At 40.1% G+C, this 18,249-nt stretch overlaps 1 protein-coding gene across 2 annotated transcripts in view; it reads right to left on the reverse strand.

The window, feature by feature from the left end:
• The window catches only part of LOC134402884 (rho GTPase-activating protein 27-like), an 80,943-nt gene that overhangs the window by 6,169 nt on the left and 56,525 nt on the right, over positions 1-18,249 (reverse strand). The window contains exons 8-12 of one of the 2 annotated variants that reach the window (XM_063132769.1): positions 18,039-18,143; positions 16,378-16,476; positions 14,884-14,989; positions 1,804-1,929; positions 1,461-1,559 (exon numbers count right to left, since the gene is read on the reverse strand). In XM_063132769.1, the coding sequence (XP_062988839.1) occupies positions 1,461-1,559; positions 1,804-1,929; positions 14,884-14,989; positions 16,378-16,476; positions 18,039-18,143 (535 nt within the window). The remainder of the gene's footprint in view (positions 1-1,460; positions 1,560-1,803; positions 1,930-14,883; positions 14,990-16,377; positions 16,477-18,038; positions 18,144-18,249) is intronic. The other variant, XM_063132777.1, reaches the window with a different exon arrangement.

Below are 18,249 nucleotides of genomic sequence, written 5' to 3' on the forward strand. Positions count from 1 at the left end.
AGATATGCCATTTCAATTTAAGAGATTGCAATTCCCAATTCGATTGGCGTTTGCAATCACCATCAACAAAGCTCAGGGCCAATCTTTAGAATTGTGCAGTTTAGATCTAGACACAGATTGCTTCTCACATGGACAATTATATGTTGCGTGTTCTAGAGTCGGCAAACCAGACAATCTCTATATCTACACAGACAATGGAACAACTAAAAATATTGTATATCCACAAGCATTGTGAAATTAAACATATTAGAAACATCCGCTTTGTCTTTTCTTTCTTTTCAATTTAACCAGTCTGAGCCACAGCAACGCGTGGCAGGGTACAGCTAGTTTATCTATATATTCTAAACAGCAATGCTATTGCCATGTATTCTATATGGTAAACAAATTCAGAACCTGAGAAAGGCCCAGAAAACTGGATTCTCTGGCTGTAACGTTTCTCTTTACATCTGCTCTCTGCCTACCTAGGAAACTGTACGTTTAGCCCAAGGCAAGAGACAGGTCTGTATTACAGACAGCCTTTATGTTGGGGGTCAGCCGTTGCTTCTTTGTCTGAGAATGCTATGTGTAATCTGATACCTGCCAACACCTACCAGCGAGTAATTCAGTTTGTAATCTCCATATTGAGACAGAGTCTAAACTGCAGAGCTCGTTGCTACAACATTCAGCCTCATTTTGAACTCCCCCCTCCCCTGCTTTTTGTACCATCTAGCCTGATGAAGAGTTCTAGAGAACTTGAAAGCTTGCACACTCTTTTGCGGCATTTTTCTTGGATCTAATAAAGGTATTGCCCAATTGTGGGTTTTGGATTCCCCCCCGCCCCCCCATACAGCAACACTGCTAGCTTTGTTTTGTTTTTAAATGAGAATGTCATACAAATTAAGGACATTGACATCTACATTTTATTTACTAGGCATAATCTATTTTTCTTCAACAGGATGGGGCAAGGGCTTGGGCAGATATTAAAGCACCTCTGGGAGTCCTGCTCAGCTCCTTTCTGAGATTTCATCTGGTCCGCATGTTTTGAAACTTGTCTTGACAACCATAGGGATTAGAAAGTTTAAAAATAGATTCAATAACCAATTCTCAGAACTTCCCATGACTCACAAAAAACAGAATGAATGACACAAAATAGTAGAAGCTATGCAAATTCTGCTCAATTTTCATAACGCATACAAGTAACAAAATTCAGAATATGGATTGCCCGGGTGAAACAGGTTGGATCCAATGGTGTCATTATGCCAGCAGAAGGGAAACTACTGATGGAACAGACTTACCTTCCTCTTGCATTGTCAGGGACCCTCCAGAGCAGATAGAGGGGGCACAGGGGTGGGGGGTAGGGTGGCTGTAGTGGGGAGGAGAGGATGGGAAATTCGCATTGGACGAGCAAACGTCTGCTCATGAGACAGTGGATCCAAGTCAGAATTTTAATTTAGTGGGGGCATAGAGTATTTATTGTGTACCTCTCTTCTCCACAGTGCAGATGCACTGCCTAACGAACTGAGGCACTGTGCTCTTCTCACGGTCACACAGAACTTGCAGAGCGCATCCAAACACCTGATCTGGTATAAAAAAGCCCAAATTCACATCAAACCTGGTTAGAAACATGATCATAACATTTTCTAAATTAATACCCCTCACTGCCGTCCTGAAAATGTGTAGCAAGTAATAGAATTATAAACAAATTAAACTAGATACAATCAACTAACACAAAGGCCAGAATCTCCAAGGAATGAACAGTGGACAGAGGAACACTCCCTATGCAATTTTTCAAACAACTTGGATTCTTGTCTCCAAGGAATATACCTTTGATGTAGCCTCGCTCCCGCAGGGACTGGAGTGTTGGGCGCCTCTGCAGAAACTTTCGGAGCTTGTTACGGACTTTGTTGGAATCACTGTCTGAGCTGAGAGAGCTGGATGAATGCCAAGAGGCTACAGAGAGGAAAAGGCTGGCATTTTAGTACAGAGATGGGGAGAGGGCAAGTTTTTCTTTCAAGACAATTCTAGGACGTTTTCACACATTATGAGACTTTGAGGTGGATATTAACTGGAAAGTAAATTCAATTTAGAAATGTCTCTCTGCTGTTTTCTAAACTGTATAAACAACTTTCACAAGTCTGCACAAATAGTATAAGAGGGACTATGCAAATGGGATCCCTGTCGATGTGGAATGCCCAATGGGATCAAGATTGGAGGACACACATTCATATCCTGGTGAAGGGGGTGATATACGTATGTGGTCACTGCCAAAACCCGAGTAATTGTTGAATCACCAAAGCAGAGACCAAGCCTTGCTGAGCAACGTACCATACAAGTGAGGTCAGTACCGCTGCCTGGTCTGTTGGGAAGAAAGCTCTACCCAACCAAGAATCCAAGAGAGCTCCGATGTACTGGAGATGAGTAGTAAGCTGAAGGTGGGAGGCCCAACTTTGATTTAACGCTCCACACACTGTCCATGCATCTCAGCAGGGAAGACCTGAATGCGACCACAAGGAGCCAATCATCCATGTAAAGATAATCTGCAACTCCTTGCTGTCGAAGATGTGCAGCCGCCGCCCCTGCTGTGCACTTGGTAAAACATATGGGGCAGTGGCAAGTCTGAGCAGGAGAATCCTAAAGTGAAAATGCCTGTTTCTGGTCATGAATCAGAGGTACTTACCGTGACAATACCTTAACAAAATATGAAAGTATGCATCTCTTAGGTCTATTGGAGCATATCAGTCTCCTACATGGAGCAAGGGAACTATGCTGGCTAACGTCACCTTGTGGAATTTCCTGGGGCAAATGTAGGTGTTAAGCGCCCTGAAATTGAAAATGGGACTGATGCTTCTCTCTTAGGCTGACCCTATGGAAAGGAGGACAGGGCTCCTGTATCTTTCACAGTTGTATTAAAAAGGGAATTTCTGCAAGTGTCATTTCTATATATATGGGGAACCTGGTGAAATTCCCTCTTCATCACACCAGTTAAAGCTGCAGGTGCCCTGCCCCCTTTTAAATCTGGTCACTCTAGTATAGCTCCTGCACCTTTAACTGTTGTGATGAAGAGGGGATTTCACCAGATTCCCCATATATACAAATGACACCTGCTGAAATCCCCTTTTCTATGCAACTGTTAAAGACACAGGAGCCCTGCCCTCCTTTCCATATGGTCACCCTAGTCTCTCCCGCTTTGGTATCATGAAGTACCGGGAGAGAAACCAAGGCTGGGAGTGATGTAGGGAGACAGTTTCTATGGCCCCTTTCTTAAGTAAGGATACCACCTCTTTGTCAATGGGAAAAGTGTGGAGGAAGGAGTAATTCTGACGATCCCCTCCAGCTGCTTGGTGAAAAACTATTGTGAATCCATGGTGTAGAAGCCATACCTTTGTGGTGATGTGACTCCACACAGTGGCAAGTTGATAGATAGATGGTTTGATGCTTTGGAATGGGACGGCAAAGATGATTCTTTTGATTGTCCCTAGACTTCCTGGAAGATTGTTTTTGGTATTTTGATGAAGAAAGAGAGTCCTTAGAACTCTGTGATAACCTTGATTGAATGATCAGATGTTAGGAGAATGAAAACCTGACTATTCTGACAGGCCCTATTCCAAGAAGGAAAGCAAGAAATAATATCACAGCTGGGTGGAGGCCATTCTCATTTTGGGGGCAGTAAGTCTTCATCCACTGCATCTGATCAAGCAAGTCACCTGTCTTTCAGTCCTTCCTCAGTGAAAGGTAGATCCTTTATGCAAGATCTCACCTCACTATGCCTTAACCAGGCATGGTGGTGTAAGGCTCTGGCTATGCTATTGCCTTCAAACCACAATCTGCCAGGTGCTTAATGGAATTAGCTTGTTCTTTTGTTCAGTGGCATGTGTGTGCCTGGAACACCTGAGCCAGGATTTGCTCTGGGCTGATTCCATTATTATAGATTTCAATGCAGGATGCTGGAATAGAAAGCCACAATGTGATAGGGATTATTCAAATGCTTAAAAGTCTGGATGTGATAAGAGATTATTCAAATGCTTAAAAATTGATGGGGTAGAAAAAGTCTTCTGCCAAGACTCTACAGCCAACTGAAACAGAGAAGGCAGCATTGGAAGGGAGACTAGAGTGAATGTCTCTGAGAGCACAAAATTTATAACTTCTTCATCATTTGGTGGAAATGGCTGTTTGCCATCCAAATCAAGGGATTTTGCCACATGAAGACCTGTAGAGTCTATTATCCTCTGTTGGTATGTCTGCAGTTTGATCCACAAGTTGGACACGTGAAGACAAAGGTGGACCCACTGATGCAGAATTCGGGAAATACATCTCTTGATCCAAAAACAGTTGAATTGCAGGTGATACATTCATTGCTACTGGTACCAAAGGTTAGACAATGTTTGTAATGGTTGGTATCAAAGATACCAAAACCAAAGTAGTAGCCTCCCCTGTGGAGAGGGAGAACATTACTGGAAGTACAGTCAGATCTGGAGCCACTGGCAATGAAAGTGCTCGGAGTTCTTGAACTGCTGGTATGGTCAGAAGTGGTGTTGGTACAAGATAGTCCAGGCTCCTGTACTGACATTATCAAGGTTGACATCTTGGAACCGAGGACAGGTGGCACTGAGGAAGAGACTAGAAGAACTGCCGTGGCTGGAGCCTACAGAAGGACATACGTAGCACTCTTTGTGGCTGGATCAAATGCAGGTGCCTTACACAGTACCACCATAACCACTGGGAATCTTGGCAATGATGGAATATGATGACTGGGAAAACTATCCTGCTCTTTACGGGGGTAAGGCCCCTGCTCCCTCAAGTGTCACCACCAGCAGTCATTCCAGCAGGCTGAGCTGAGGGAGATAAGAGGGAGAGCAGCAATGCAGTGTGCCTTGTAGTTTGTAGCTAAGATTTAATTAGTAGTAGTTTTGGGGTTTATTCAGCCTGTGGAATGTCAGAATCTGTGTGAGCTTCTCAGTACAGTGTGTGTGTGTGTGTGTGTGTGTGTGTGTGTGTGTGTGTGTGACTCTACTCCCCCCCCCCCCCGCCCATCTGTGAAGTCGACCTTGACGAGCAAGGAGACTGGTGGCTCTCCATGAGAACCTGACAGAGGAGGGCTGGGCATTTGCAGAATGATCACCCAGAGTGAAACATCATCCTGAATGGCTGAGCAGGGGGCTTTTTCAGGCAGGGGGCTTTTGCTGAAAGGCCAAAATCCCTTTTCTGTCAAGTGGGCGGGAGTGGCATCCTACCATCAACCCTTCCCTTTTAAGCTGATGCAAAGACGAGGGGCCTTTGGTAGGAACATCTCTTCTGCATTCCCTGAAGTCCTCTCTGTTAGGAACCATAATTGTCTGGGGCTCTAGAGGCACTTTGTATATCATAGAATCATAGAATAGCAGAGTTGGAAGGGGCCTACAAGGCCATCGAGTCCAACCCCCTGCTCAATGCAGGAATCCACCCTAAATATGGACTCTCATACTTGGAATTTTTGATTGCTAAGCACTTGCCATTAAAAGTACTGTGAGGCTTTTCATAGACTTGAACTCTCGTTTGCAATGTATTGCATGTCTATGTTTATCGTCAGATCTACAACTGTCACAAAATCATGGAAGACAGGTGAAGTTCCAAACAACTGGAGGGGGGCTAATGTTGTCCCTATCCTCAAAAAGGTCAAAAAGAGGGAACATGGGAAGTATAGACCAGTTAGTCTGACAGCAATCCCTGGGAAATTTTTGGAACAGAAGTCAATCTGTAAGCACCTTGAAAACAATGTAGGTGTCATGTCTAGCCCTGCTCCCCCTGGGTTGGAAGAAAGTGTTTTAGGTGATCAATCAGAATCAGACTCTGAAGTAGAGGAGTCGGTGCCAGAAACAGGCCAGCCTGTACCAGTAGGGGAGAAAGCTCTCACGGGGTCTTCGCCAGCTGGCAGTGAACCCTCTCCATAGCTTATCTCGTCAAGGTCAAATAACACAGTCAGTGGGAAGCCAACATTCTTCCGAGGGAGAGAGCACAGAGAGGTTAGCCGATCCTAGAGTACGCCGCAGACTAAAACGGGTGGAGCTAAAGGAAGGCGAGAGAAAGTCGGCCCGGCTCACGTCCTGTCAGAAGCTGCCTCAGAACCAGTCTCTCTGAAATTAACGCGTCTCAGGAAAAGGCTTTCCATTGTTCTTGAAAGGACAATTGTCTCACTTAGTTTGCATAGTTTTGCCTAAGGGAAAGTTCCTAGAGATTAGACTCTCTTCAGGTGGGAAGAGATGTTTATTGCTTGAATGAAGCTTTGTGGATTATTTAGCAGGCCTCATTATTGTCTCCCAAGAAGGCAGGAGGTTTTGAGAAACATGACAGCAGTGATTACAAGAAGCCAGCATGGATTTGTCAAGAACAAATCATGCCAGACTAATCTGATCTCATTCTTTGATTAGGTAACTTCCCTTGTGGACTGTGGGAATGCTGTGGACATAATATATCTTCACTTCAACGAAGCTTTTGACAAAGTACACATGGCATTCTGATTAGCAAACTAGCTAAAAGCGGGCTAGATGGAACAACTATTAGGTGGATCCACAGTTGGCTACAGAATTGGACTCAAAGAGTGCTTATCAACAGTACCTTCTCAAACTGGGGGAGGTAACTGATGGTTGTGTGCTATCTCCAGTATTCGAGGCAGTAAATCTGTGTTCACCAGTTGCTTGGGAATATGGGTGGGACCCTTGGTCTGATCCAGCATGGCACTTCTTATGTTCTTATTTAACAAGTGGGGTGCCATAGGGCTCAGTCCTGGGCCCAGTGCTCTTCAACATTTTTATTAATGACTTGGATGAGGAGGTACAGGGAACGTTCATCAAATTTGCAGATGACACAAAATTGGATGGGATAGCTAATACCCTGGAAGACGGAAGAAAACTTCAAAGTGATCTTGTTAGGCTGGAGAGCCGGGCGGAAAACAACAAAATGAAATTTAATAGAGTTCAATACCAAGTTCTACACCGAAGAAAAAGAAAACAAATGCACAGTTACAAGATGGGGGATGCTTGGTTCAGTGATACTACAAGCAAGAAGGAGCTTAGGATTTTTGTAGATCACATGAGCCAACATTGAGATGTGTGATGTGGCTGCAAAAAAAAAAAAAAAAAAAAAAAAAAAGGAAAAAGGAAAAAAAGCAAATGCTATTTTGGGATGCATTAATAGAAGTATTACTTCCAAAATGCATGAGGTACTGGTCCCCTTTATTCAGCACTGGTTAGGCCTCATCTTGAATATTGTGTCCAATTCTGGGCACCACACTTCATGAAGGATGCAGACAAGCCAGAGGGGGTTCAGAGGAGGGCAACCAGGATGATCAGGGGTCTGGAAAGAAAGCCCCATGAAGAGAGAGTAAAAGAACTGGGCATGTTTAGCCTGGAGAAGAGAAGGATGAGGGGAGACGTGATAGCGCTCTTCAAATACTTAAAAGGTTGTCATACAGAGGAGGGGCGGATCTGTTCTTGATCATCCCAAAGTGCAGGACATGGAAGAATGGGCTCCAGTTACAGGAAGCCAGATTCCAGCTGGACATCAGGAAAAACTTCCTGTTAGAGCAGTATGACAATGGAACCAATTTCCTAGGGAGGTTGTGGGCTCTCCCACACTCTAGGCCTTCAAGAGGCAGCTGGACAGCCATCTGTCAGGGATGCTTTAAGTTAGATTCCTGCATTGATGGCCTTATAGGCCCCTTCCATCTCTACTATTCTATGATTCTATGACTTTCCTCTGCCTGACTCATGCAGTGTGGAGGTGCTAAGGCAAAAGTGGTGGTTCTGGACTCCTTGCATCTGTGAATTTACCCTTTCCTTAGACTTGATAGGCCTTGACCATGTACCCTGGAGTTAACAACGAGAGATTCAAAGTTGCACTAACTTTCTATGGGACCCTTCCATTGGGTTTGGAACCATGGAGGTGGCAATGGTGGAAACTATATTGATGAGGATCTCTGTCATGGTTGTAGCAATCAGCTTTTGATTTTTCTGGAATTTTTTAGAGCCTATATCTCTACTGACCACCAGATATATGATTTCATGACGAGTGTAACTATTAAGCCTGCAATAAAGATTTCCTGCAATAAAGAAGTCTCACTGATTTGGGTGTCCCAGGACAGTTTGCAAAATGTGTGCTTGCCAGAAGGACCAGGAACCCTGCAAAGTGCAAGGCTACAGGCCTGAGGATTGATGAATGCTACCTTGAGGCGATCATGAATGCAAAACATGAAGGAACCACAACAAATAGAGAGATAAAACAAGAATAAAGGAATAATAAAAATGTTCAGCACAAGCCCTTCAGAGTGAGGAATCAGGGAAGGTTCTCAGCAATGCTGCTGTGGGCTCAAGGAGAAACTGAGAAGGTAAGGCAGGAGCTCCACTCTTTAAACATGTACAGCAGGGTTGTGCAGCTTTCCTACCTACATTTTTCAGCTTTAGAAAGTTCCTGACAAAGGCTCTGCACAAATGTGTGGTGCACAGAGTCAATAAAGAAAAGCTGAAACTAATTTGGGGGTTGGGGGAGGTTGTCCAGTAAACTAGCCAAAACCCAGTTTCATATACTCTTGATTATGATGTTATCTTTAGAGGATTTAAGGTGAGTGTTTTTTTTAAGTATAAAGTAATCTTGAATTTGGGAAGTTTACCTCTCCCCCACCCAAATTGTATATTTGTGGACAAATGCAAATTGAATTAGAATTTTTGCCAAGTGTCATATGTGTATGAATCATAGAATAGCAGAGTTGGAAGGGACCTATAAGGCCATCGAGTCCAACCCCCTGCTCAATGTAGGAATTCACCTACATTTGACATTTCCATTTCAGCTATCATTAAAAGCAAACACATTTTTTAGTTCAACTTCAAATCAAGCAACCGGGGGGGGGGGGGGGCGGAGCTTGGCAGCCACGGAGTTGACAGGGATCTTCTGATTCTCTAACCGGTCTTGCCGGGAAAGAACAATTATCTCCTTATTAAAGGGTATAAATCTTTAAACAACACAACGGAAAAGGATTATGAATGTTAACCGATTAATTTGCTGATGTCGGAAAAAGCTGGAGAGAGATAAGGTGAGGCTGGCTGGAAGGTTTTTATGCAGCTGTGAAAGTGAAACCTGACTGCTGTATTTGGCTGTTGCGACGATACTTAAAGCAGTGAAGGGTTTGTTTTTGTTAGACGCGGACTTGATTTATAGTGAGTCTCACTTCTTATCTCCTAATACAAAGTGGAAAGACTGTAGAATTGGCTCTATAAAGAGGAAAGTAATGCAGATGAAGCTTGTTGCAGTTAACATCGGCTGTGAGTGAAGGGGGGGGCAACGGAAGTGGAGTGATAGCAGCGTTCGGTGAGGGGGTGAACTGTTTACGATCTGTGGATTGTTGATGACTTGTTGAGGCCCCCTCTAGTGAATGCTGTGTTGATATCGGAGGTTAATTTCCCCCCCCCCCCCGAGAAGAAAGAGTGATTAATATGCAGAAAACAAGCTAATAGATATGAACTGCTAACAAAGAGAGCCGAAGCTAAAGATTGATACCCTATGTCTAACATCAAGAAAAGATTTAAGAAAGAGTGGAAAAGGTTAAATATACAGAAAAAGCGACCAAGCAACCATAACCTCTCCCATTTGGAAGGTTCAGTCTCTGAAGGAGAGCAGGAAGACGAAGACACAGGCCCAGTTTTTTTAGACACAGAGCCAAAAAAAAAAAAAAAACCATGGCTGAAGGGGGAAAAGCAACTGGCAGTCAGCCACCCTCTTTAGTGGAAATTAAAGCTGCAATTGCAGAGAATAACACAGTCATTTTTAAAAAAATGGATCAGCAAATGGATATTTTTAGACAACAAATGCGTGTGCTGGCTGATAAGACGGCGGAGAATTCAAAAGCCATTGAGGAACTTGAGACAAAAGCTGATTTGAACCAGAAGAAGCAAGAGGCTTTTGAAAAATCAACAAATATTCAATTTAAAGATTATGAATTAAGACTGATAGCCTTGGAGGATCAATCTCGTCGATCATCAATTCGAATAAAACAGCTAAAGCAAACACAAGGAGAAGATCTAAGAGAAATCATTCTGAATTGGTTCAAAGAGCTGATGCCTGACCTACAAATAGATGGATCGGATATAGATCGAGTTCACCGTGTGGGGGGGCAAAACTACAAAGGGACTAGAGACATTTTGGTGAAATTTGGTAATTATTATAAAAAAGAGCAAGTTATGAAAGAATTGAGATCTATGGCCCAGTTGCAGTATAAAGGCAAAGCAGTGCAAATTTATAATGATCTTTCTCAGCACACATTAAATTGGAGACGCAGTATTAAACCAATAACTGAAATACTAGTGAAGAACAAAATTCCATATTCGTGGGGTTATCCTGTTTTTCTAAGATTTACACACAGAGGGGGGGAACACAGAGTAACCTCACTGGATCAAGGTAAAGAGTTGCTGAAGAGGCTGGGTCTATATGGGGAAGCAAGTGGGACTGGAACGGGTGGGGGGGAATGAGGCTGGGACATCTGGGGTGTAATAGAACTGTTAATCATATTATGAGATAATTGTAGACAGAAATGTTAAACATAGAAACCTTGCTGGCCAGGCGCAGCACTGCCTCCCCCCACTCCCTTTAAAGTTAATGGCTGGAGTATTAGACTCACGGGGATGTGGGGGGGAACAGAGTGGGGGGGTGGGGAGGGGGGGAAGGTAGGAGGGAAGGGGTCGGGGTAAGGGGGTGGGGGGTAGTTGTATGGAGTTTGTGTTTTTATGTAAGTAAATTTGAGTTGCAGAGCACAAGGGATCGGAAGAGACTTCAAAAGGGTGAATATGGATAAAAAGATAAAAGTATCAACACTCAATGTTAAAGGTTTGGGGGCAGTCGTGAAAAGGAGGAGAATAGAACAAATGTTTAATAAAGAAGGATCGGATATTATAATGGTGCAAGAAACACACCAAGGCTCCGAGAATGTGAATATGATAAAATTAAAGTGGTTAGCTTATTATGAAAAGTCATTAGGGACGTCAAAAAAAAATGGAGTGGCCACTTTGATCTAAAAAAAAAGTGGATTTATATTAGAAGAAACAAAAAAGGACGATAGTGGCAGATATCTTATGTTAAAAGGTAAAATTGAAGGAATGGTATATACGCTAATTAATGTGTATGCCCCAAATGAGAGACATAGAGAGTTTTTTATAAAGTTATTTAAAGAAATAGAAGAATTCAAGGAGGGGTATGTTATATTAGCTGGGGATTTTAATATGGTTATGGATAATAGATGGGACAGGTCGAACCCCACTAATGTTGAAAAGAGGAATAATATAACTATTTTGAATAAATTAGTAAAAGAAAATGATTATATAGATTCTTGGCATTTAATCAATGGGGCCAAGCCTGGGTTTTCATATTTTTCCCCAGTTCATCATACATACTCCAGGATAGATTATATGGTTGTCTCAAAAGATTTTGCAACGAAGATTTGTAAAATGGAAATGGGGGTAATAAAAGTAACTGATCATGCTTTGTTAAGTTTAGAATTTGCAGTTAAGAAGAACTATAAAGAGGCATATAGATGGAAGTTGAATACAAAAATATTGAAATATAATAAAGTGGTAGAGAAAATTCAGAAGGAATTGTCGGAGTCATGGGAAATTAATGAAAAGGGAGGAACAGCTGGGTCAGTCGTTTGGGACACCATGAAGGCTGTAGTAAGAGGAATTTGTATTAGAGAGATGTGTAGCTTAAAAAGACAACAACGTGCAGAGCAGGAAAAGTTAGAGATAGAAATTAGAAATCTGGAGGAAGAATATTGGCAAAGTAAAAATAAATATAAATTAGTAGAAATACAAGCTAAGAAGAAACAATTAGAAAATTTAAATTTTGAGGAGGTTCAAAAGAATTTAATATATATGAAAAGGGAATATTTTGAAAATAGTAATAAGAATTCTAGGTTGCTTGCCAGACTCACACAAAAAGAAAAAGGGAGGAATGGGATAGAAGTATTGAAGGACAATCGAGGGAATTATTGTCATATAATGAAAGATAAAATAAAAATTTTCCAGGAATTTTATCAGGAACTATATAAGGGTAAAGAAATTCAACAAGAAAAGGTGGAGGAATATATTGGAAGGTTTATAAAGAACGGAATAAAACCAGAATATAAAGAGCTAATGGAGAAGGTAATAACTCAAAGAGAAGTTGAAGATGTAATTGATAAGTTGAAAGTTGGTAAATCACCGGGAGTAGATGGTTTAGGACCAGAATATTATAAAGTCTTCAAAGAATTTTTAGTTCCAAAATTATTGAAACTTTATAATATGATATTATTAGGAGAGAAGATACCTGAATCATGGGAACACTCATTGATAATTTTAATTCCAAAACCAGATAAAGACCTGACTAGTCCTGATTCTTACAGACCTATCTCGTTAATAAATCAGGATGCCAAAATTTTCTCATCTATTATGGCTAAACGGTTAAATAAATTTATATCAGAATACATAGGAGAAGATCAATGTGGATTTGTAGCAGGAAGGCAGATGCATAGTTTAGTGGGAAGAGTTTTAAATGTAATAAATATAATAAAAAAATCAAATATTAAGGCAGGAATTATGGCATTGGATATTTTTAAGGCCTTTGATTGTGTGAGCTGGCAGGCATTAAAGATTATTGTAGATAAATTGGGATTTGGAAATAAATTTAAAAATATAATAGAACAGTTATATTCCCAAAATACAGCTGTAGTGGTGGTAAACGATGGACTCACTGAAAAGATACGACTAGCCAGAGGTACAAGACAAGGATGTCCACTCTCGCCGGTCCTGTTTGTAATGGTTATGGAAGTATTGGCGAAGGCACTAAGGGAGGATGAAGAGTTAGAAGGAATTGGAGAGGTAAGGGAAATAAAGTTAAATATGTTTGCGGATGACACTTTATTGACCATTAAGAACCCAATAAGAAAAATAGAAAGAATCAAATATCAGTTGAGGGAATTTGAAGAAATTACAGGGTTAAGAATAAATTGGTCTAAATCAGAGATGATGCTGTTTAATTATACTAAGAAGGAAGAAAAGGAATGGGAACATAAGGGAATAGAAATGAGAGTTAAGGAGGAGATTAAATATTTGGGAATTAAAATTACAAAAAATTTAGAGAATCTTGAAAAGGAGAATTTAATGAGGTTAAAGAAAGAGGTATTAGAGAAATTGGAGAAATATAAAAGACTAAATTTATCTTGGTTTGGAAGAATAGCTTTAATAAAAATGAAGATTTTAGCTAAAATTAATTTTGTGTTTAGGATGTTACCAATAAAAATATCAGAAACCGAGATAAAAAGTTGGCAAAATATTATTAATAAATATTGTAATGGAGAAAAGAGAGTAAGAGTGAATAAAAATAATTGGTATCTAAGCCAAAAAAAGGGTGGATTGGGTCTCCCAAATATAAAATTATACTATGCAGCAAATAGATTAAGACATATTGTAGAAGCAATTATAGGAGTAGGAGATTTACATTGGATGGAAGAAAAAACTATAAGTAATGTAGAGATGAGTTTGGATAATGTCTTTTTTAAAGATGGAGGGAGAAAGTGGGTTGGAAGTATAGATAATCCACTCTTGAGGACTCAATGGGAAATTTGGAGTAAATTTAAAGGGAAGTTGCTTCCGAGCAACTCTCCCTTAGCACCGATAATAACGTTAAAGAATTTCCCAGAGGATCTGAAGGGTAGATTATGTAAAATATTAAAAGAGAAAAATAAAATGAAATTAAAGGATTGGTTAAGAGATATAAAAACAAGAGAAGATATGGAAAAATTGTTAAAGGAGAAAAAATTATCTTGGTTAGAATATGGGCAATTAGAACAATGGAACAAAAAGTGGATTAAAGATAATAGAGTTTGCAGAAAGATGACGAAGTTTGAAGAGTTAATAGTAAATAAGGAAAAAGGTAAAGGGGGTAGTATAGTTTTAAAAGTGTTAATGAGTGAAATATATAAAATATTGTTAGAAAAGGAGTTTAGAGAGAACTCAGAGAAAATGGTACGGGAGTCAGATTTGAAGGTACAAATAGGGCGACAGAGATGGGAGGGACTATGGAAACAAAGAGTGTTGAGAAGTTTGTCAGTGAGAATAAAGGAGAATTATTTTAAAATTTTGTGGAGGTGGTACCTAACCCCGACTAGATTGAATAAGATAAATGATCAGCATTCAGCAAATTGTTGGAGAGGTTGTGGGGAAAAAGGAATGTATTTACATATGTGGTGGGAATGCAAATATGTACAAAGATTATGGAAGATGGTGTTTTCAGAAATTGAAGATATAGTGGGAATGAAAATAGAACAAACACCAAAGATTGCATTGCTGTCACTATTTGAAGATATAAAGTGTGGAAAAGAAACTATAGAGTTGATATCGAGTTTGCTGGTTGCAGCACGATTGATGGTAGCCAGGAACTGGAAGATTCAAGGGGAATATTCTATTGAAGAATGGTATAAAGAAGTATGGGATATAGCCATTAATGATAAACTGACATGTAATATTAAGTGGAGAAAAGGCGTAACTAAAATAAATGAGTTTGAAGGAATCTGGAAACAGTTCCTAATATTCGTGTTTACTAAGGGAAGTGGGAAACCGCCAGCAGAAGAAACGATAAGATTTTGGATTCAGGAATAGATCCCGAGGTGGGGGGTGCACTTTTATGTTAAGAATGATTATGTTGTAGTATGATAATGTATAGGTAATACTTATTCAACATATATGTACTCAACATTTATTCAATATGTATGTAGCAGTTGTTTGATGTTTTCTTTTTATTATCATTATTATTGTAATGTTGTATGTTTATATAGTGTAGAAAATAAAAAAAACAATAAAAAAATCAAATCAAGCAACCAATTAAACATTTATATTGAATATTACCACTGACCAGGACTCTTCTTTTCACCCTCCTTCTCTTTGTTGCTTCCTATTTGGTCCATGGATTTGAAGTCTGCTGAATTTTCTTCATTGTTTTCACCAGGGAAATCCATGGGCTGAAAGAAATACAGAGTAACCTTTGTCAAACCGGGGTGCTTCCAGACAGATGGCTCCTAGTGTTACTAGTCAAAAGGCACTGTGTAGCTCTTTCACTTCTCCCTCCTTAATTGAGATTTTCATGTGAAGAAAAAAATGGGGGTGGGGAGTTGTGGGAAAACATGGGAGGGCTGCAAATGAAAGACATTGTTGTCTGGACCCCCTGGTAAATTCCATGAATGAGGCAGGGTGATGGCGCCTGGAAGCACCCTCATTTGTCTAGGTCACAAAACAAAACTCTTCATGAATAGACTGTCCCATTGAGTTTGTGTGAAGACCAAAAAAGTTAAAGATTGTAAAGGTCTTTGCATATGTAGATAACCACACAACAATTGTAATAATTATGTAAAACTCAAAAGAGTGAGATTTAAAACAACAAATAGAAGCTGATCAAGTTTAAAGATACTGGACACTAAGAAAGTCAGCTTGGCTTTGCAGAATTAATGTTCAGGGTTAGCTCTTGATGTTTTAGCACCTAGAAAACCCAAACTGCAGGAAATAAAATGCTAAATGAACTGAACATTTACTGCCCTTTAATTAGCAACATGGGCTGAAAACAATGGAATGGAAAAATTTCCATGGGTATTTGAAAAAAAATCCCTTTTCTAAAAACGTGTTTCACAGATTTAATTAGCAACTAGATCAAATTGGCAATCTTCAAAGTTTTAATTCCTTTACCCCCCTCCTTTTCAAATGACTATGATATATGAAACTAATATATCATGTCAAGCTCTTTGGATTTGCTCAATATGAGGATGTTTAAGAATTTTCCACTGTCCATTATTAGTATTCATAATTTTTCTATTATATTTTATATTAAGCAAGCTAAAGCAAGCTAAAGCAAACTTAAGCAAGCTAAAGAAAGTGTATGCTATCAAGTTTTCATATCTTAAAATACTTATACGTACTGCAATAAAACATTTTAAAGTAAGCTTTGAATTTGTTGAATATAACTTTTAAACCACATTAAGGCATCAGTCCCAAACACACTAGAGAGTAAGTCCCATTGAAATTAGAGGAACTTACTTTGAAGTAAACTTTCTTAGCAGTGCACTGTAAATGTGCTTTACTTTTGCCTAATCAACTTGAAAAGTGTTTGTGGGAAATTCTTTGGAGGTACATCTACAACAGGTTGTATTAACATGGTTTATTGCTTACTAAATATGCCTAAAACTTCTTTCCCCTATACACAGTATACAGCACCTATACTTCCCTTCTACCAAGAATTTTCTGCATCCCCTTTAAAGTAGGTGTGCCATAGGGTCAACTGGTAGGGGGTTTACCTGGGGGTTCCACTAATAAAAACAATAGGATGTCAGCATTGGACAAGGCCCCGCTCATAACTCACTAGTTTGCTAATGCTGTTGGCAATTGCCTTCTGCCATGTGCCAATGATAGTCTCCGAATCATGCTGGATCAGGTATTCAGAGCCTTCCCGTGTCTTCAGCTAGAACAGAAAAATACTTTGTACATGACACCCAGTCAGAAGATGCTCCCCACAACCCCAAGAATTCTGAGAAGTGTCCTGAGATTTAATACTATTCACAAGAATTTTTAGAGTACCAACTATTAAGTAGGACTTTCTTGTACTTCAAAATTTCTAATTTTGCAACAAGCATATTCTCATCAAGGTGAGTGGCCCCCTGTACAGTAGCGTTTTCTGTACTTGGCGCTATCACAAAGGTTGCTTCCCCGCTAGTCCTTTTGCTCTAGAATTACCATCCTTTTTTTTTCTTGGTCCTGTTTTATGGGGAATCCACATATTGTTCCTGCCATAATTATTCAGACTTGATGACTTATGATGTTGTTTGGTTAAAAATTCCAGTTGTAATACCAGCCTATCCAATGTGGACATGAAAAATGATGCTGAGGCTTATGGTAACTGTCCCTTTAAACTGAACGTTTCCAGTCCGCACATTCTGGCCCTTTTATTGCTTTCTTGCTCAGCATGGCTGGGGGATTAGTGATTAATTGCCCTTATTTGGTCATCATTTGTTTGCTGGGGTGGAGGATGTATTAAATTGTCCCTTGTGTAGTCAACTTCTGTTCCACGGGAATATTACATTAATGGCTTCTTTTCATTATTACCCACCACCCTTTTCTTTCTATTATAGTGATAATGTGGTATTTTGCTAATATGGAAAGAAAATAGTAATGTAACATTTCACTCATCCTGTGTGAAACAAAAGCTGACTAAACAAGGGGCAATTAATGACTAATCTACCAGAAGGAAAGCAAGAAAGCAGGTGAAAATGCAAATAGTAAGCTTTCAATTCACATTACAAAGGCATTTTTCCTGAATGGAATGTACCTGTGCAGCAGCATTACAGAAGATTTACTGGGATAATAAGTGATTCTGTGGAACCTGTATTTTAATTCCATTTTCAACTAATTGTGGGCAAGCAATACCTCAGCAGTGCTAAAGGGATCAAGTGTCAAAACAACGAGGTATTGGCAAGGTTTTATAGTATGGTTTCTTTTTTACGTGTGGGAGTTGCTGCTGATTTCTTTAATGAGTCAAGAGGGCTCCTGGAAACATACTGCACTAAAGGATGCATCTCATAACACTATGATTGTACAGTCTGGCTTAACATGTGCTTGGCAGTTCCTGAGGCAGGCTCTGGCTAGGAGAACACTGCACAGGTTTCGCCACCATCCACTACATAGAACTAGTATGCAGTATACAAATGTGGACTTTTTTTTTTTTAAAAAAAAGTGGCCAACAGCGCAAGTCCCACTGCACTCCCTCCATATCATCCTTCTTTTTGTTTTTGTTTTTAAAGCCACCTGTGTTTAGGAAGTGACAGAATTCACATTCAAAAAGAGTTTCAGCCCTCATAGAGGAGCATCCTTGTAGCAAGAAGCAAGCAGAAATGTAATTTCATTCTCAGCGTTAGGTTGCCTATTACAGCTTTGTTTTTAAAAACATGTACACTTTTCTCCAAGGCAGGGGAAGAACAGCTTCCTGAACTGATTTTCACAAAAAGAGAGATGGCAACCATCCCTTACTTCCAAGACGTTCTTTTTGCTTGACTTGTCTTTGGTGGCCCAAGAAAGTGTTGCTCCATGAAGATCCACAGTGTGCTCTGGGCTACTTAGGACCGAGGGATGTTTCTGAGGGTGAAGTGAAGGAAAGAGACAGAAATCCAAATTGTGTGACTGCTCACAACTACAGAGGAACAAGAACCCCATCCTCATTTATCCGTGAAGCTATATCCTA

The sequence above is a fragment of the Elgaria multicarinata genome, chromosome 1 (assembly GCF_023053635.1).
Source record: "Elgaria multicarinata webbii isolate HBS135686 ecotype San Diego chromosome 1, rElgMul1.1.pri, whole genome shotgun sequence".
In the NCBI taxonomy this organism is placed as follows: Eukaryota; Metazoa; Chordata; class Lepidosauria; order Squamata; family Anguidae; genus Elgaria; species Elgaria multicarinata.